Source organism: Ornithorhynchus anatinus, chromosome 4, assembly GCF_004115215.2.
Source record: "Ornithorhynchus anatinus isolate Pmale09 chromosome 4, mOrnAna1.pri.v4, whole genome shotgun sequence".
NCBI classification, from domain to species: domain Eukaryota; kingdom Metazoa; phylum Chordata; class Mammalia; order Monotremata; family Ornithorhynchidae; genus Ornithorhynchus; species Ornithorhynchus anatinus.
Window position 1 is genome coordinate 62,815,737 of NC_041731.1, and position 18,345 is coordinate 62,834,081.

The following is an 18,345-nucleotide window of genomic DNA, read 5'->3' on the forward strand; positions in this document are numbered from 1 at the left end:
GTAAGCAATCAATAAATACGACTGAATGAATGATTATTCCCTAACCACTTGGAGTGAACTCAATTTTCATGTAATGATGATGACTATCACTAAAAAGAGATTGCCCAAAGTGTTTCACAAGCAGAGGGTCCAGCTCTGGAGTGTGAATTTTACAGCACCTTTTAGCAGAACACCCCAGCCCCGACCCCAAGCATACTTTTAAGGCTTTATGTGCTTGGTGGGTTGGAGTAAAGGATAGGTTTCTGACCTTCAAATTCAGAGCCCCTGAACTGGGGCTCTACGTTGAACGCGCTAGAAATGATCCCCTACTGATGAGTATACTTCCAGTCTGGCCCTAGTGGATAGAGGGTTAAGGAGGGATGAGTAGGACACAGGAAAGAAGGAAGAATAATAGTTAACATTAGATCAAAACTTTCTCTATGGGAGGGGTAGCAGGACAGGAGTTCAAGCAGTATGGATTTTGTGCCAACTGGGATTTGAAAATACTATGCCATCTCCAACTATTCCTCCTCGGGGCTAGTGACTTGCTGGGACTGGCCTAAATAACACTGGACTCTGCCCAGGAAGCAAAGTCATCTTGACATTTGGCAATATTGATGTGAACTCTGCTCTGCCCGGCCCCCCCCCCCACCAAATAACCCATTCCTGCTCTATAAAGAGGCTTACGCACAAAAAAGACAAAGCATTAGTACTTACATTTATTTCCGTTATGCAGTGTACACGCATATTGCTGAGCAAAATTGGATCGCAACAAATATACAAATACCATAACAAGCATCAAAGAACATAACTGGCACTAGTGTTATAAGCATATTAATGGAACCGAGGAGGAGGAGGCGGCGTCATGAAAGAGGACTGTAGCTCATGGCATTTTTCTTTTTTATCAAATCAAAACTCTCAGTAGCACCATAATGGCAATACTTACAAGAAACACAGGAGACGGAACTTTTTTTTTTTCCCACTTATCTGGATAGTCACTTGCTTTGCATTTTAGTGAATTACATAGGTAGGTTAATGCAGGCAGTTTAGCCAACTCTAGTTGGTGTTAGCTGACGTCCGTCATAAGCGAGCGCATAAGGGAAGAAGCCAGCCATATTCTTAATCTTCCTTTTGAAGTTGTGCGAGCTCTGCCCTGTGCTTTGATTCCATGACTGGGGATGTCTGGGTTTTGCAAACCGATGGGGAAGTAAAGTGTTATCCACTAAAGCCTGAGTGAGTCTTTGGTAGGCTAATACATTTTCATTATTATTAATAACAACACGTAGTTAACTATCTACCACAGTCTTTTTTTTCCCTCTAGTTTTCTTCAGAATCCAGGGTGGCCAGAGAGGATTTTACAGCCAAATCCTCAAACGACCAGGCACTTTCAACCCAGTCTGTTCCAAAGGCACCGAGAATCAATGGGGCACGGTCTCCCCGCCTCGAACGAAAGGTGGCTTTCTTGAAAATGCTTCTAGAGCAACGGAGGCTTGGTTTACAATTTTCATATATTTAGCGTTACTTGTCTTAATTACCATTACAACGCTCTTATAAGGTGTCATGGAGGTTCTACAAGGTCTATCAAGTACCGTGTTTCGTTATTTCAAAGTTGTGCAAAGACGGCCGTGACCTCGCTCAAGGCGTACAAGCGTCCAACCGGTAGTCAGAGGGTCAGTTTTTTAGATCCACGTTGCATTTGGTTTCTACTGGAAGAAAAACATCCCAAGTTTCCGCCCAGTTATGAGCGGGATGTAAAGAGCGGGGGCTAGTGCAGAACAGCCTGTGAGATTCCTGGGGGGGTGGGGAGCAGTGGGAGCAGGGGGCAGGGGGGAAAAGATTCATATTTTGCTGAATCAGTGATCCTTAGTGGTTTTGATAAATTGCGACCACCCACTTTTAACCCTATGCCTCAAGTCTGTCTCGAGAAGACGGTAGGACTACATTAGTATTTTATATATCTATCTGTATATCTATCTGTTAGATAGATATACAGATAGATATCCGTTATAAATTAAACCAAATTTCCATCTGAATACACAAATAAGTACTTTCAAGCAAAGTTTTGTGGCCAACACATACACACACACACACACGCGCGCACAAAAAAAAAAAACCCCGTTAGTTTTGACTTTACAGTTTATTGTCCGTTGTAATGCACTTTTAAAGCCTTCATTTCACTTCAAGAAGTTCGGTGGCCCAGAGCCACCTGTTGCGATGTCCTGCCTCTCTGCCGTAGAAAATGGAATTGCCCCATCCTTATAAAAAGTCACTTCTGCCGGCCACTGGAAGCTTACCGTAGCCACGGGCCGTTCGACCGGACTCCAGGCGGTGGGGGGGGGGGGGTGCTGTTTTGAGTGGTCCACATCTCGCGGCCTCTCAGGGCCTAGATCTCCGTGTGGATGGCAGCGTTCAGTTCCCTAGCCGGCTGGGAGTGGTGGTTGTTGTTGGCTTCCTTCAGGACGTCCCCGAAGCAGGAGCGGACGGCGCCGGTGCCCCCGGGGTCGGAGCGTTCCTCGGCCCCGTGGCTCGGCGCCGGCCCGTCCCCGCCACTCGGGACCGGGGAGTTTTCCAGGCGGTCGTTTTCCACCTCGGGGAGGACGCTGACCGTGGCGAAACGGGCGTGGTAGTCACTGGACCCGTGACTGCAGGAAGTCTTCATGCTCTCCAGGTCCGAGCAGCTGAACTCGGAAAAATGGCTCGAGTGCGACTCCGCCACCGACGGCAGGCTGTCGCTCAGCGAAGGGGAGTCGAATTCACTGGAGTTGGTGCTCTGTTGTTCTAGCAACTGGGCGTCCATGTCTTCCCGGGTCTCGTTTATCTTCATGCTGCTCTTTTTCCTCAGTTTCCCTTTGGATTTCTTCCCGCCGGCGGCTTCTTTGGACCACTTCGGGGCGCTGGATTTGCCGTCCGGCAGGCCGCCGCCGGGCCCGGCAGCCGCGTTCCCCCGGGAGGGCACGCTGCCGTCGTCCACGCTGCTGCTCCCGCTGTGGTGGCGGAACTTGGCTGGCTTCGACTCGATGTCGACTTGGACCTCCATGCTGTTGCCCTCCCTGGAACCGGAAACACAGACAAGTAGAGCCCTCTCTTCCTCTTCTCTCGACTTCTTCCTGCATCCCTCTGACTTGCTCCCTTTATTCATCCCCCCACTCCCAGACCCACCGTATCTCTGTAATTTATTTACATTAATGTCTGTCTGCCCCCCAATATGTCTGAATACTGTACCCTCCCAAGCGCTTACGCTCGGCCCCCGGTAAGCGCCCAATAAATACGACTGACATTCGGCCTGGCCGGTGAGCATTTGTTCATTTGAGCTTGGACAGGTCACTTAACCATTCCGTGCCTCAGTTTCCTCCTTTGTAAAATTGGGATGAGATACAGATTTTCCCAATCTTCTAGGTTGTGAGCCCCGTGTGGTACAGACTGTCTGATGACCGTGCAACTATCCTAGCACTTAAATGCACAATACCGTAATTACTGAATACCAGCGAATGTGACACCATCGTGTATTTAATTCAGCTGACAACTTTTTTCATATGGAAACTGAAAAGGATTCTATAAAAAGTTAAGTCCAGCACATCTCCAAAGAGGCTTTAAGTCACTTCCCTTTGCCCTGGACAATTCCCACCTCTAGTCTATAATCACTGTCAACTTTAAGTGCCAAACTTTGAACTCGATTCCTCTCCAAATAAAGGCCTGAGAGTATTGTGTTATTCTACAATCTCACTGTTAGCTTAAGTACCAAACTTCCCATTTTCCTAACTCATTTCCTTTCCAAACAGAGGACTGAGAGTTGTTTGGTTAATAGTTTCATATTCTATGTCAAACGAATTCAGTGATCAAGTGACCAAATTGAATATTTAGCCTAAAAACCAGGAGAGGCACAAGTTCTCAATTTTAAATAATTTTGTTCTTACTTATCCAGTGGGATGTAGGAATTTAGAATGGATCCTGCCATTGCTTTGGTGCTGGCATTATCGCTAACTGTTCCCAAACTGACAGTGCCAGATTCACCGCTCAGGCTGTAGCGTTCTTTCTGTACATCTGCTTGTACTTCCAACCTTGGGAGGAGGAGAAAAAAGAAAATCCGATAAGCATCACCCGCCACACCAAATTGGCACTTTTGTAGCCTGAGAATTTATGTTGGTTTGATAGTTACTTCAGAAAATTAACAAAACATTTTAAAGAATACTTCTCTTGCTTAATAGCAGTGTTCTTTCAGACTACACCATTTCATCAGTTCAGAACAGAAAAATCCTAGAATGTGAAATGGGGCATAGTGGAACTTGCACTTAAAACGCATAAAATAAATAGCTTTAGAGTCTCGTTCCTAGCTCCTGGCACTTTGCCTTCAAGTGGCCAACTTGGAAGCACCTGACAGGACCTGACCCAGTGGAAGAAATCTTTTAATTCCCACCAAATCCCAATAAGAAAGCCTTTCAGAGAGCCACTTTACCACGCTGGGAAGCCAGAAGAGGATAGTCAGCTTACTCACTGGTTTCTCCCCTTCCAGCTCTGCTGCCTGAAACATTTTTCTTCAGTGTTCTTTTGCACCTGTCTCTGCACTCCATAAACACCTCCAGTACTTACCTCTCCGCAACAGGCAGAAACTCCTGGCTTTTAAGGCAGTCCATCAAATCTCTTCCTTTTGTTTAAGTTCTCATCCTTCCCCTCAAGCTAACACCTTCACCTTGTTCTCCTCTCTCACCTCCCCTTGCTCAAGTCCTTCCTGCCTGAAATCCCCTCCCCCTCCAGAGGCTTTCCCCAGTTCATCTGTCTTCTTGCCCACTCATGTCCTCTAAGCTCCCTCCACCCCACAAGGCATTTCAGTCCACAGTGACTTACATCCTTCACTATTTAAATATTTATTCCTCCGGCACACTCATCTTATCCTTTTCTTGAACTTCCTATCTGAAAGTTATCTCCCCAGATAGGTCATTAGCTCCTTGAGAGCAGGGATCTTGCCTCCAAGTGCTTAGAACAAAACTCTGCCCACAGTTGAAGCTCAATAAATGTTATTGTCTGATGGATTAATCATAATCATATACCTTGATAAGAGGAGAAGAAAAGGACCCAGTAACAATGGGAAGCAGCATATTAGTCTGTAAGCCCGTCAAAGGGCAGGGACTGTCTCTATCTGTTACCGATTTGTACATTGCAAGCGCTTAGTACAGTGCTCTGTACATAGTAAGCGCTCAATAAATTCTCTTGAATGAATAGAGCATGGGCCTGGGAGTCAGAAGAACCTGGGCTGTAGTCCCGGCTCCATTTGCCTGCTGTGTGATCTTTGGCATGTCCCTTTAACTACTCGGTGCCTCAGTTTTCTTGGCTGCAAAATGGGGATTCAAAACCAGTTCTCCCTCCTACTTAGATTGTGAGCTCCATGCAGGACAGAGACTGTATCTGACCTGATTTATCTTGTATCTACTCCAGCACGTAAGACCGTGCTTGACATATAGTAAGTGCTTAAAAAAATGCCATAAAAAATTCGGTAGCCAAAGCAGATTTTGTTTCCTTTAAGTATAGAATTTGAAATAACGTTGATGGAAATAGAAAAAACATTTCTATTCATCACCTGGCCTAGGGCCAACTTTTGATTTTAAATATGGAGTTGAACAGGAGGCAAGCATTTTTAGACAGCAGGAGGACTTTGTTGGAACAGGCTTCAAAATCTCACAGGAAAGAAGCCGCCTTTGTGGGTCTTTTCAGACCCGAGAAGAGCAAACAGAGTCCAGTCCAAAGATCTGTGGGGGGAAAATACCACTGACCATTTTTTAATACTGACCACTGTATTTTTAAGTGCTTATTCATTCATTCATTTAATCATATTTATTGGGAGCTTACTGTGTGCAAAGCATTACACTAAGCACTTGGAAAGTACAATTTGCTTACTTTTGTGTCAGGCATTGTACTAAAATCTGAGATATATACACCTGGGATAAATACAGCTGGGATATATGAGAAGCAGCGTGGCTTAGTGGGTTCTAATGCCAGTTCTGCCACTTATCAACTGTGTGACTTTGGGCAAGTCCCGAAACTTTTCTGTGCCTCAGTTACCTCATCTGTAAAATGGGGATTAAGACTGTAAACCGCACTTGGGACAACCTGATTACTGTGTATATACAATAGTGCTTAGAACAGTGCTCGGCACGTAGGAAGCACTTAAATACCATCATTAATATTATTACAGCTGATCAGGTTGGACACATGTCCTATATGGGGCTTAAAATCTTAATCCCCATTTCACAGATGAGGTGACTGAGGCATAGAAGTTAAGTGACTTGTCCAAAGTCACATGGCAAACAAGTGATGAAGCCCGGATTAAAACCCAGGTCCTTCTGACTCCCAGGTCCGTGCTCTATCCACTAGGCCACGCTGCTTGATAAAGAGCACCTGTGGTTATTGTTTAATTAAAACGGACATAATTTGAGTCTTTTCAGTCAGTCAATCAGTGGTGTTTTTTGAGTGCCTGATTGCCTGGGGGACTACAACGGCAGCAAGACCTATATCGCCTGCCCTCAGGAAACTTACAAATCTAATGGGGGAGACAGACAAAATGTCAGGGTGACACAGCTGAATAAACAGAATATGCCGATAAATATCCCCAAGTGCTAAAGAGAGGAATTAAAGTTATAAGAAACAAGGACAGCTGCTCGAGTAACTGAAGTGCACAAATGATATTAGCAAACCAGTGATTCCAAGTTAACATAGCTAGACACTGTTGGTAACATTTCCTTGACCCTTGTTGAACAGTGAGATACTAGGCCTTGCTGATAAATTTTTATCCAGTTAGGGTGAAGTAAAAATCATTTCTCACCTGTTAAAACAGTTGACCATTGCACTTCCTGACAAGCTTCCTGTTATACTAGCCCCGGCCAGGGCCATAGTGCTGGCAGTTTCACTGAGATTGTCGCGAATGGCTCCTATTCGATCCATGTGGCTACCACTTGCACTCAAACTGCCGGTCAACCCACCGACGCTTCCCTCCCCAATGCTAGGGTTGTGCCGGGCTTCTGCTACTGAAGTCGTATCTGAATAAAAGATTTCAAAAATGGGAAATGTCGTTTAATCTGGCCGAGGGAATTTCGAGAAAACACCACAAAGTATCAGGAGACCTTGCTTGTTGAGTCTTTTGCACACAAACCCTCCCCCAACCCTCTCCCGGACAGAGAACACCATGAAAAGGAGACGATCCAAGGCCAGTAAAGTCAGGGTGATGAAAAGATAAGGCCAGGAGAGACTGCTCCCCCACCCCCAAACATACTGTAATCTTGTCTTTTTGGCTGCTTCTCCCATTACTTGGGTCTTTCCCCTTGCCAAACCTCATCCCTTCCCACTTCCAGAGACCCTCTAAAAACCCACCTCCCACCAGAGGTTGCCAGTTTGATCCCCACCCTTCTAGTCATGCCTCCTACCAGCCTACTTTTGGCCCCCCTTGAGGTTTATTTCTTTAAATGTCTACATTTCATTATTTTCTCTTCTTTCTTATTGGATATTTGCAATCTGTATCTGCTTCCCTCCCTCCATTAGATTGAGAGCTTCCTGAAGGAAGAGTATAGACCTTTAACTTGCAGTGACTATTCCCATACCCAGTATTCATTCATTCATTCATTACTGGGCGCTTCCTGAGTGCAGAGGACTGTACTAAACACCTAGGAGAGTACAATACAGTAGAGTGCCCCGCAAGAAAAGGCTATTGCTATTGGACCCGTTTTTGCTTCCAAGTTATCGATAACGTAAAGGTTTTCGGTGTGCCTCTTTGAGTAGGACTCAATTCTTGAACCTTCTTGGAAACATAATCTGATGAAATGCATGCTAATATCAGTATGAAAAGCACACACTATTACTGACACAAAAATAGTCAAAAAGGAAAACACCACTTGCTGAGAATGGAGCAACTTTCTCTGAAGGGGATACCTACTTTCAGAATTAGCAGTTAGAGTATTCTTTTAGACTTTTCAAAGGTCAGTTTCCGATAAGTTTCTGAGAAGCAGCATGGCCTAGTGGCAAGAGTAGAGGCGTGGGAATCAGAGGATGTCGGTTCTAATCCCGGCTCTGCCACTTATCTACTGTGTGACCTTGGGCAGGTCACTTAACTTTTTTGTGCCTCATTTACCTCATCTGTAAAATGGGGATTAAGACTGTGAGCCCCGTGTGGGACAACCTTATTATCTTGTCTCTACCCCAGCACTCAGAACAGTGCTTAGCACATAGTAAGTGCTTAACAAATACCATCGTTATTATTATAAGGGCCAGATAATATACATGAGGGGGTATATAGGACCAGCTGTTTCTGAACAGAGGCTTGAAGAAAATTACACAATTTGAAAGCAGCAATGGGTCCTGGAGACAAACATGATGGTATAATGATGGACAACTCTGCTGTGGGCGCGGTATGTTTGCCAACTGTTGCCTCCCACAGAGCCCCAGAGGTAAACGTCACCATCAGTGACTTCACCCCAACTACAACTACAACCGTCCTAGGGGCCGTGAGAGAAATGTGCCCTCCGCCTGTGCTTTTAGAATCCCCTAGAGCGTTCGGGTCCAGAAGAAGACCCGATGCTGAAGATGCTGATGGGCCCCGTCCCTCCATCACTTGGATAATGGTAGTGGAGACCTGGGTCTGCACACATTCCCCCCACCGGGCCGCCAGCTTGGCGGAGGTGAGACTGAGAGGAGGGACAGGTATGCCGGACTATCATGGGCGGTGTCCCTTGGGAACAGTAGCCTATGTGAAAACTCATGCCAGCAGTGGCATCCCTAGACTGTAAGCGCATTGTGGGCAGGGGACGCATCTGTTTGCTATACTGTATACTCTCCCAAGCACTTAATAAATACGACAATGAATAAAAAGCACAGTTCTCCACAAACTCGGTTGGCTCTGGGCGGGAAGGATCTGTAACTTTCAACATGTAAAACGTTTAGAGCTGATTAAGATTTGGTAAAAAGGTGATTTTTCACCACATCCTTCTGATCGATCATAGTATTTGAATGCTTACTGGGTACAGAGCTCTGTATTAATAATAATAATGACAATGCTGGTATTAGAACAGTGCTTGGCACACAGTAAGCACTTAAAGTGCTGGGGTAGATACAAGGTAATCAGGTTGTCCCACATGGGGCTCAGTTTTAATCCCCATTTTACAGATGAGGTAACAGGCACAGAGAAAAGTGACTTGCTCAAAGTCACACAGCCGACAAGTGGCAGAGCCGGGATTAGAACCCGCGACCTCTGACTCCCAAGCCTGGGCTTTTTCCACTAAGCCACACTGCTTCTCTGTTAAGCTTCCTGTATGCCAAGCGCCTTCACCAGATTCTCCTCTTTGCTCAGTTATGAAAGCCTGCAGCCTATAATATGAAGTTGTTCTACTGTTTCACCCTGGACTCTCCCTGCCATTTTTTGGATCAGTAGGATAAAAATAGGTTTTCAAAAATGCAAAACAGCCCTTGCTTTTTAACACTCAAACACAATTTTAAAAGTAAAAAATGAGGCCGTGTAGAACACTCAAGATAAAAACACTTGTTTGCTTCAGTCGAAAGCCTTCCTCACCTACTGCTGTATTGGTTCCTCCAACATTTATATCATTTTCATCATCAAATTCGATCCTGACTCCTTTTCCATTGCCAGCTGACACTCCACAGCCTCCACTTCGGCAGAGAGAGATGGGAACAACTCCGTATACATAAGCCAACATGATGGGAACACCGATTCCTGTAATAAAATATGTAAATTAGACTTAAAAATACACTAGTAAGATGTGATTACAAAATATTTCAAAGATGTGATTACAAAATATTTCAAAGCCACATAGAAATCACTACAATAAATGAACGATTCCACTAAAATTCACCCATCTGAGACCAGTTCCCTCCCCAGAGCCACAGAGTTTTGTACTACGCAACACTGCTACTGGTCTGAATAAATTGACCAGAGGTTTCCTTCGAGACTTAGTAAACCTTGTACTAGAAGGTTGATGGGGGAAGTCTTCTTAAGTTTAAATTTTCAATACATAAGAAGTCTAGAATTGGGAGCACTGAAAGTTTGTCATTATTTGCTTACCTACAGTTACCGCAGCTACAACCGGAGATACAATTACCGACAGAGTTACGCCGCCGGCTATAGCTAGATTCCGCTTATGCTTTGAAATATCCTTGCCTTCATATCGGTTGTGAATCTTGAGAATACAAAGAAAAGAAGGGGATAAGGGGAAGAAGATGTCAGTAGCTAAAATGCACATATATACGTTTACACACGCTCACATTACATTATATATTAGAATATGTGTTGGTCTGTCCTCTCATGCATTTCAGTCCTTTTGGGAGCCAGGACATGGACCAAGCATGTCTGACCCCTGACCAGAATCACAGAGTTCCATATATGCACTGTATGCGACACCTCAAAAATTAATGTAATTTTCCAAAGCGATGCTAAGCAAAGCAGCTGGTAGCATTTTACAGAAATGAAATTGACTTTGAATTTGCCAGGCCATTAAAAGTGCTTTTAAACAAAATTCAAGGCTGCTTATCAGCAGGCAAACCCAGTATGATTTTTGAGCACTACCCACAACTGCATCTTGGGTTCCCTATAAGGATATTTACAAAGGCAGTAACTTATTTTGGCCCCTTAGAATCACACTAAATTTTTCACATCCGTCCTCATAACTGTTCACTCTTGAAACGAGATCTGGCCAGGTGTAATCTGCTGGAATTCTAATAATTGAAAATGCAGCAAATTCATTTTTAACATGGTTAATTACTGGATACAGGAAGAAGATACAGGGCTCAAAGACACTTCTGCTATATAGGTTTCTTTCTTTTCAGATTTGTTATGATATGAATTCCAATAAATTCATTTTAGAGAAAATTTGCCCCCTACTTTCTAATTCATTTCTGACCACGGGGAAAAGTTCTAGCAAACAAGACTTAGAAGACTGTAAGCTCCATGAAGATAGGGATTGTGTATACTAGGGATTGTGTGGGTTCCCAAACCCTTAGTACATTGTGCTGCACATAGTAAGTGCTCAGTAAATACCACTGATTGATGAGCTGGAGTTATGTTTCCCTTCTTCCTTTATCTGGGGAAAAAAAGTGAGGCCAAATACTCAATCACAGACTTATGCAGCACAGTGGTCTTTTTCCTGCCTTTTCTGCTGAAGAATCCCAAGTAGTAATTAACAATTATATGGAACAAAATTTGGTTTTAAACTACTGTAATTGTTTTTGGGTTCATGATATATGTATAATTTATTATCCTCATATACCTTTTTCTGATGGACAATTTAGTAGAAGATATTTAGATAAAAGCTATAAACATATGCATGTCTAAATGCTATGAATTAAAATATTTTTATGCCTACTGTTCCTCCATATGGATGGGAATGAAAAGCAGCCTGGCCTAGTGGATAGAACATAGGCTTGGGAGTCAGAAGGATCTGGATTCTAGTCCCGGCTCCACTTGTCTGCTGAGTGACCTTGTGCAAGTCACTTCACTTTTCTGTGCTTCGGTTGCCTCAACTGTAAGATAGGAATTAAGACTGTGAGCCCCATGTGGGACACGGACTGTTTCCAACCCGATTTGCTTGTATACTCAATAGTGCTTAGTACAGTGCCTGGCACATAGTAAGCACTTCGCAAATGCCACTATTATTAGTAGTAGTAGTAGTAATTTTAGGGTGAATTGGAATAAAATGACATCAGTGAAAACTCTTTAACTTTAAAACAACTCCCTTGCACTGGGGCTGGATTCCTCCAACACTGGCCCTCTTTTTTTGAATTTGAAACTTTCAAAGGAAAGGGAAATTAAATAGTTTAGGATCAAAGTGAATCAACCTTAATTAAGTTACGAAGCATAACACAGTTCTTTTCAGACTGTGATCCTTATGTTTAAGAAGAATGAAGAATATTTAACAGAAGGTGTCTGTTTTGAACAATGCGCTGCAGAGATTATGCCTTGTGGGCAGGGAATGTCTCTGTTTATTGTTGTACTATACTCTCCCAAGCGCTAAGTACAGTGCTCTGCCCACAGTAAGCACTCAATAAATACGATTGAATGAATGAACCTATTAAATCCATTCGATGATCATGAAAATGGGTCACCTTACAAGTGACTTTATAATAAGCAATTGAAATACATTAGTTCAGCCCCAGGTCCACCAAAATAATGTGCAAAATGTCCAAATAAATATGGCCCTGAGCTGGGCATTTGATTGATTTGGTTGAACAGCCAAGTTTGAGGTTTTCACTAGGGCAAACAATCTCAGTAAACATAAACAGGAGAGAGGTCATAGTAAGCTCTTACTGTAATGTTAGATTGTGTACCCTGAGGGACAATTACTATTCTAATACTCACCTGAGTCCTCTTTTCCAGCACTTAATACAGTGCTCTGCACACTGTAAGCGCTTAATAAATACTATGACTATTACCACAAAGAGGAAATACTGGTGCTTTTGATGGGTGGCGTCTCTGAACTGGTGCCCCCTCAATCTGGGAAATGGCAGAATGAAAACTCCTCTGTCCTGGAGCTTGGCTGTCCTGCAGCCAGCCTTCTTGGGAGTCAACTCTGGATAGCGGTGCTGCCTAGGAGTGTGACCCTACTGCCTAGGAGTGTGACCCTATTGGACTGGGGGCCTGAGACAAACTCCACCTTCTTGGATTCACTCGAAGATGCTTGCTGGAGGTTTCTGGCCCCAAGCAAGCCTTCACGGGCCCACTTGAGTGGATGGTTACCAGCTAACCTTTGGCCTCTGGGAACCAGAAGGGAGCTGTGAGCTGGAGCGTGCTGGGCGCCTGCCACCTGCGATGCCCCTCTGTACCCAAATCACAATGCAATATGCATAATGATGGCATTTGTTAAGCGCTTACTATGTGTCAAGCACCGTTCTAACCGCTGCGGTAGATCTGAGCTAATCGGGTTGGACACAGTCCCTGTCCCACAAGGGGCTCACGGTCTTAATTGCCCTTTTGCAGATGAAGGAACGGAGGCCCAGAGAAGTGAAGTGAAGTGAAGGGACTTGCCCAAGGTAACACAGCAGACACGTGGCGGAGCCGAGACTAGAACCCAGGTCTTTCTGACTCCCGGGCCCGAACTCTATCCACTAGGCCATGCTGCTTCTCCTGTTTATGGTATTCGAGGAGTAACCCAGCTCCACAAATGTGGAACAGGCAGATATAAAATGGATGCTGCTTCAAAAAAAAAAATTATATTCTCAGATTTTTAAGACAGTATGAACAATGTTTTTTTTCCACGAAGGTTATGTGCAGGGGAAGGAAGGAATGTGGATGTGAAATGTAATAAACATGTCCATGTCCATTGCGACTTCTTGATTTCTAATAACTGAAAGCACGCAAGACTGCCAAGGCTTCCAGATTTAGAACATTTGGGGAGCAATTTTTCACTTTGTTAACGAAGTGGCTTTTTAAATACCTTCTAGACTGAAGAGAATATGTTTGTTTTTTATTTCCTAGTAAAAAGGCACATACACATTTAAGGAAAAACACTACGCGTGGTGTAAAGAGAGATGCACTTCAGAATAAAAAGGAAAAAAACAACCACCTCAAACCCAGCAGAACAAAGAACTTTACCTTCCGCCCCACGTACACAGGGATTCCGATAATCATGGCAGGAATAGCAATGCCTGCTATTAAAGCAATTCCTACAGGAGCACCCACAAGCGTTCCCAGCTGCCACAATATTTTCTTCTTCCGACTCCAGGGTTTTTTCCCCCAAAAAGTACAACCTGATGGGCTAATAGAAACATGTGTAGGTAAAGCAGTTCTCAAGGCCATTTGGGAAACTAAACAATAACTGCTGGGAAGTCTTCAATTCAAGGTCCCACCTTCCACTCTATGGATTTCTTTCATTTCTCTTAATCCTCAGAAATTACTGACAATGAATAAGAATGGAAAATAATTTTGTGAAACGAAATGTCTGCCTACTTAAACATCAGTAATTTACTATCTCTTTTGAGGTGTAAACCCCACCTACCCTCCCCCCAAACTCAAAATTATTACGGCCAAGCCAAAGCCTGGGAAATTACAGAGTAGGCAGTCTCTAGACTGTATGCTTGTTTTAAGCAGGGAAAAGGTCCATTAATTCTGTTGCACTGTACTCTCCCAAGCGCTTAGTACAGTGCTCTGTACATACTAAGCGCTCAATAAATACCATTGACTAATTTTCCTGACATTCCCTGCTCACAACGAGTTTAAAGTCTAGAGAAAACTTATAGCCTGCAGAGAGACAGACTGATCAAAGCAATTCACACATTTACTTTATCTCCTTACCTGACATACTGCCATATTCCTCTTTCAGTCTTTGGATCCCTAAAATCAATTAAGGACTTTTTTCCTGCCCATGTTTCAATTATTTAATCAAAGAGTAAACGTCTGTGTGATGGACAAAACCCAGGTAGACCTATTTTCAGAATCTAATCGAACTATAAATTTTACTTTTACTATTTTGCAAAGTTGGGATACCAACCGTGGTTAAACGGAAATGGTTTCCCAGAACTCTGCCAGTCCCATTAAATGCTACCCTGCTCCTTTCCTCTTAAATTTATGGCACAGAAATGGACTAAAAGGTAAACCTCCAGGCTTAAGTTACAAGAGTCCGTTAAAAATGCTAGTCATCAAACTTTTCAAAATGCCCTGGCTCCAGGACGAAGAATGGCCCTATACCATCTGTTCCTAAACTTACCTTAAATAATGTAAATCTGAGATCTCTTTCATACACAGCCAACAGAATTCACAACCACAGACAGCACACGTCATGTGGTTGCAGCTTCCATCGTTCATTTTGATTATGTAAGCGGCACAGCGTGGGCATGGCTTTATATCGTCAGCTGTTGAAACAAGTCATAGGAGACGTTTATTGAAATTTAAAAGCAGTTGGAACGCAGTCGGTGTGCACTTTTCATTGTCAGATAGTTTCTGGGAGAAGATGGTCAAATCACACATGGCCACGTTTACCCATCCTTAAAAAAACACACCAACCCTCCCTGCCCACGCCAGTTATCGCCCCATCACCCTCCCGCCATTGCTCTCCAAACTCCTCGGACAAGTTGGTTAACTCTGCAGTCTCCTCTTTCTCTCCTCCAACTCTCTCCTCGACCCTCTGCAATCTGGCTTCTGCCCCCTTCACTCCACCAAAACCAACCTCTCTCTGGTCACCGATGACGTCCTTCTTGCCCAAGCCGATGGACTCTAACCTGTCCTAAGCCTCTCAGACCTGTCGGCTGCCTTGGACACTTTTGGCCACCCCCTTCTGGAAACACTTTCTAACCTTGGCGTCACTGACACTGTCCTGTCCTCTTGCTTCCCTGGCTGCGCCTTCTCAGTCTCTTACTCTAACAGCTTCGACTACCAATCCGATGCACGTGACTCACAAATCTACCTCTCCAACCCTGTCCTCTCCCCTTCTCTGCAATCTTCAATTTCCTCCTGTCTTCCGTGGCCTGGGTTCTAATCCTGGCTGTCACTTGTCTGCTATGTGACCTGGGGCAAGTCATTTGACTTCTCTGGGCCTCAGTTTCTGTAAAATGGGGATTGAGACTGAGCCCCACATGGGACTTGGACTGCATCCAACTTGATAAGCTGTATCTACCCCAGGGTTTAGTGCACTTTCAAATACCATAAAAAACCCCAAACTTCTCTGTGCCTCAGTTTCCTCATCTGCAAAATGGAACTTCACTACCGGTTCTCCCTCTTAGACTGTAAGCCCCATGTGGGACCCGATGATTTGGTATCTACCCCAGCACTTAGTATGATGCTTGGCACCTAGGGCTTAACAAATACCATTATTATTATTATTGTTTAATTATTATTATTTCTCCTCAGATGTCCTGCCAACACCTCAAACCTTGTCTTTCCCTTGACTTTCCTATCACTGTAGACAGCATCACTGTCCTCTGTCTCACATGTCCACTACCTTGGCATTATCGGACTGATCTCTCTCATTCGACCCAAATACGTAGTCAGTTGCCAAATCCCGCTGAAATCCACTCCTTTTTCTCTACCCAAGCTGCCTCCATGCTGGTCCGAGCACTTGTCGTACCCTATCTCGACTGCTGCTTCAGCCTCTCTGCTGACCTCCCTGACTCTAGTCTCTCCTCTTGTCAATCTGTAGTTGAGACTGCTGTTGGGATCACTTTTCTAAAAATTCATCCTGTGCATCTCTCCCTGCTCTTCAGAAACCTCCAATGGCTGCCCATCTATATCTCTAACAAACAGACACTCCTCATCATCGGCTTTAAAAAACTCAATCAGTTCTGTACCTCCTAGGCTCATTTCCCACTCTATCACCCATCATCTCCTATGTCTCGATCATCTCTCCCGCCGCCGATCCCTCGCTCAGGTCCTCCCTTTGACCTGGAACTCCCTTCCCATCAGCAGCCCGGCTACCACCCTCCCCATCTTCAAATCCTCTAAAATCATTGGGAGTCAGAGGTCATGGGTTCGAATCCTGGCTCCACCACTTGTCAGCTGTGTGACTGTGGGCAAGTCCGTCCCCTCCACTCTACCGAGACTGCTCTCTCTAAGGTCACCCATGACCTCCTTCTTGCCAAATCCAATGGCTCCTACTCCATTCTGATCCTCCTTGACCTCTCTGCTGCCTTTGACACTGTCGACCATCCCCTCCTCCTCCGTACCTTATCTCACCTTGGCTTCACGGACTCTGTCCTCTCCTGGTTCTCCTCTTACCTCTCTGGCCGATCATTCTCGGTCTCCTACGCTGGAGCCTCCTCCCCCTCCCATCCTTTAACTGTTGGAGTTCCTCAAGGGTCAGTTCTTGGCCCTCTTCTGTTCTCCATTTACACTCACTCCCTCGGTGAACTCATCCGCTCTCACGGCTTTGACTACCATCTCTACGCAGATGACACGCAGATCTACATCTCCGCCCCTGTCCTCTCCCCCTCCCTTCAGGCTCGCATCTCCTCCTGCCTCCGGGACGTCTCCACCTGGATGTCTGCCCGCCACCTAAAACTCAACATGAGCAAGACTGAGCTCCTCATCTTCCCTCCCAAGCCCGGTCCGCTCCCAGACTTCTCCATCACCGTGGATGGCACGACCATCCTTCCCGTCCCGCAGGCCCGCAATCTCGGTGTCATCCTTGACTCGTCCCTCTCGTTCACCCCACACATCCTATCCGTTACCAAGACCTGCCGGTTTCACCTCTACAATATCGCCAAGATCCGCCCTTTCCTCTCCACCCAAACGGCTACCTTACTATTACGGGCTCTCGTTATATCCCGGCTAGACTACTGTGTCAGCCTTCTCTCTGACCTCCCTTCCTCCTCTCTCGCCCCGCTCCGGTCTATTCTTCACTCCGCTGCCCGGCTCATCTTCCTGCAGAAACGATCTGGGCATGTCACTCCCCTTCTTAAACAACTCCAGTGGTTGCCTATCGACCTCCGCTCCAAACAAAAACTCCTCACTCTAGGCTTCAAGGCTCTCCATCACCTTGCCCCTTCCTACCTCTCCTCCCTTCTCTCTTTCTACCGCCCACCCCGCACGCTCCGCTCCTCTGCCGCCCACCTCCTCGCCGTCCCTCGGTCTCGACTATCCCGCCGTCGACCCCTGGGTCACGTCCTCCCGCGGTCCTGGAACGCCCTCCCTCCTCACCTCCGCCAAACTGATTCTCTTTCCCTCTTCAAAACCTTACTTAAAAATCACCTCCTCCAAGAGGCCTTCCCAGACTGAGCTCCTCTTCCCCCTCTACTCCCTCTGCCATCCCCCCTTTACCTCTCCGCAGCTAAAGCCTCATTTTCCCCTTTTCCCTCTGCTCCTCCACCTCTCCCTTCCCATCCCCACAGCACTGTACCCGTCCGCTCAACTGTATATATTTTCGTTACCCTATTTATTTTGTTAATGAATTGTACATCGCCTTGATTCTATTTAGTTGCCATTGTTTTTACGAGATGTTCTTCCCCTTGACGCTGTTTAGTGCCATTGTTCTTGTCTGTCCGTCTCCCCCGATTAGACTGTAAGCCCGTCAAACGGCAGGGACTGTCTCTATCTGTTGCCGACTTGTTCATCCCAAGCGCTTAGTACAGTGCTCTGCACATAGTAAGCGCTCAATAAATACTATTGAATGAATGAATGAATGAATGAACTTCTTTGGGCCTCAGTTACCTCATCTGTAAAATGGGGATGAAGACTGTGAGCGCCACGTGGGACAACCTGATTACCCTGTATCTCCCCCAGCGCTTAGAACAGTGCTTGGCACGTAGTAAGCGCTTAACAAATACCAACATTATTATTATATCTCTTCCAGGAAGCCTTCCCCGACTAACCTCGCATCTCCCCATTTTATTCTCCCTTCTGCATCGCCTATGCATTTGTGTTCATATCCCTTAGCACCTGAATACTCACCC

The 18,345-nt window shown here is 45.3% G+C and overlaps 1 protein-coding gene across 2 annotated transcripts in view; it reads right to left on the reverse strand.

Moving 5' to 3' along the window:
- Positions 1 to 685: 685 nt before the first annotated feature.
- RNF19A (ring finger protein 19A, RBR E3 ubiquitin protein ligase) overlaps positions 686 to 18,345 on the reverse strand; it is a 96,871-nt gene continuing 79,211 nt past the window's right edge. For both annotated transcript variants that reach the window (XM_029062887.2, XM_029062888.2), the window contains 7 exons: positions 14,670 to 14,814; positions 13,559 to 13,721; positions 10,037 to 10,151; positions 9,527 to 9,688; positions 6,794 to 7,007; positions 3,894 to 4,037; positions 686 to 3,029 (listed from right to left, as the gene is read on the reverse strand). In XM_029062887.2, coding sequence (XP_028918720.1) covers positions 2,363 to 3,029; positions 3,894 to 4,037; positions 6,794 to 7,007; positions 9,527 to 9,688; positions 10,037 to 10,151; positions 13,559 to 13,721; positions 14,670 to 14,814 — 1,610 coding nt within the window. In that variant the 3' untranslated portion in view covers positions 686 to 2,362. The remainder of the gene's footprint in view (positions 3,030 to 3,893; positions 4,038 to 6,793; positions 7,008 to 9,526; positions 9,689 to 10,036; positions 10,152 to 13,558; positions 13,722 to 14,669; positions 14,815 to 18,345) is intronic.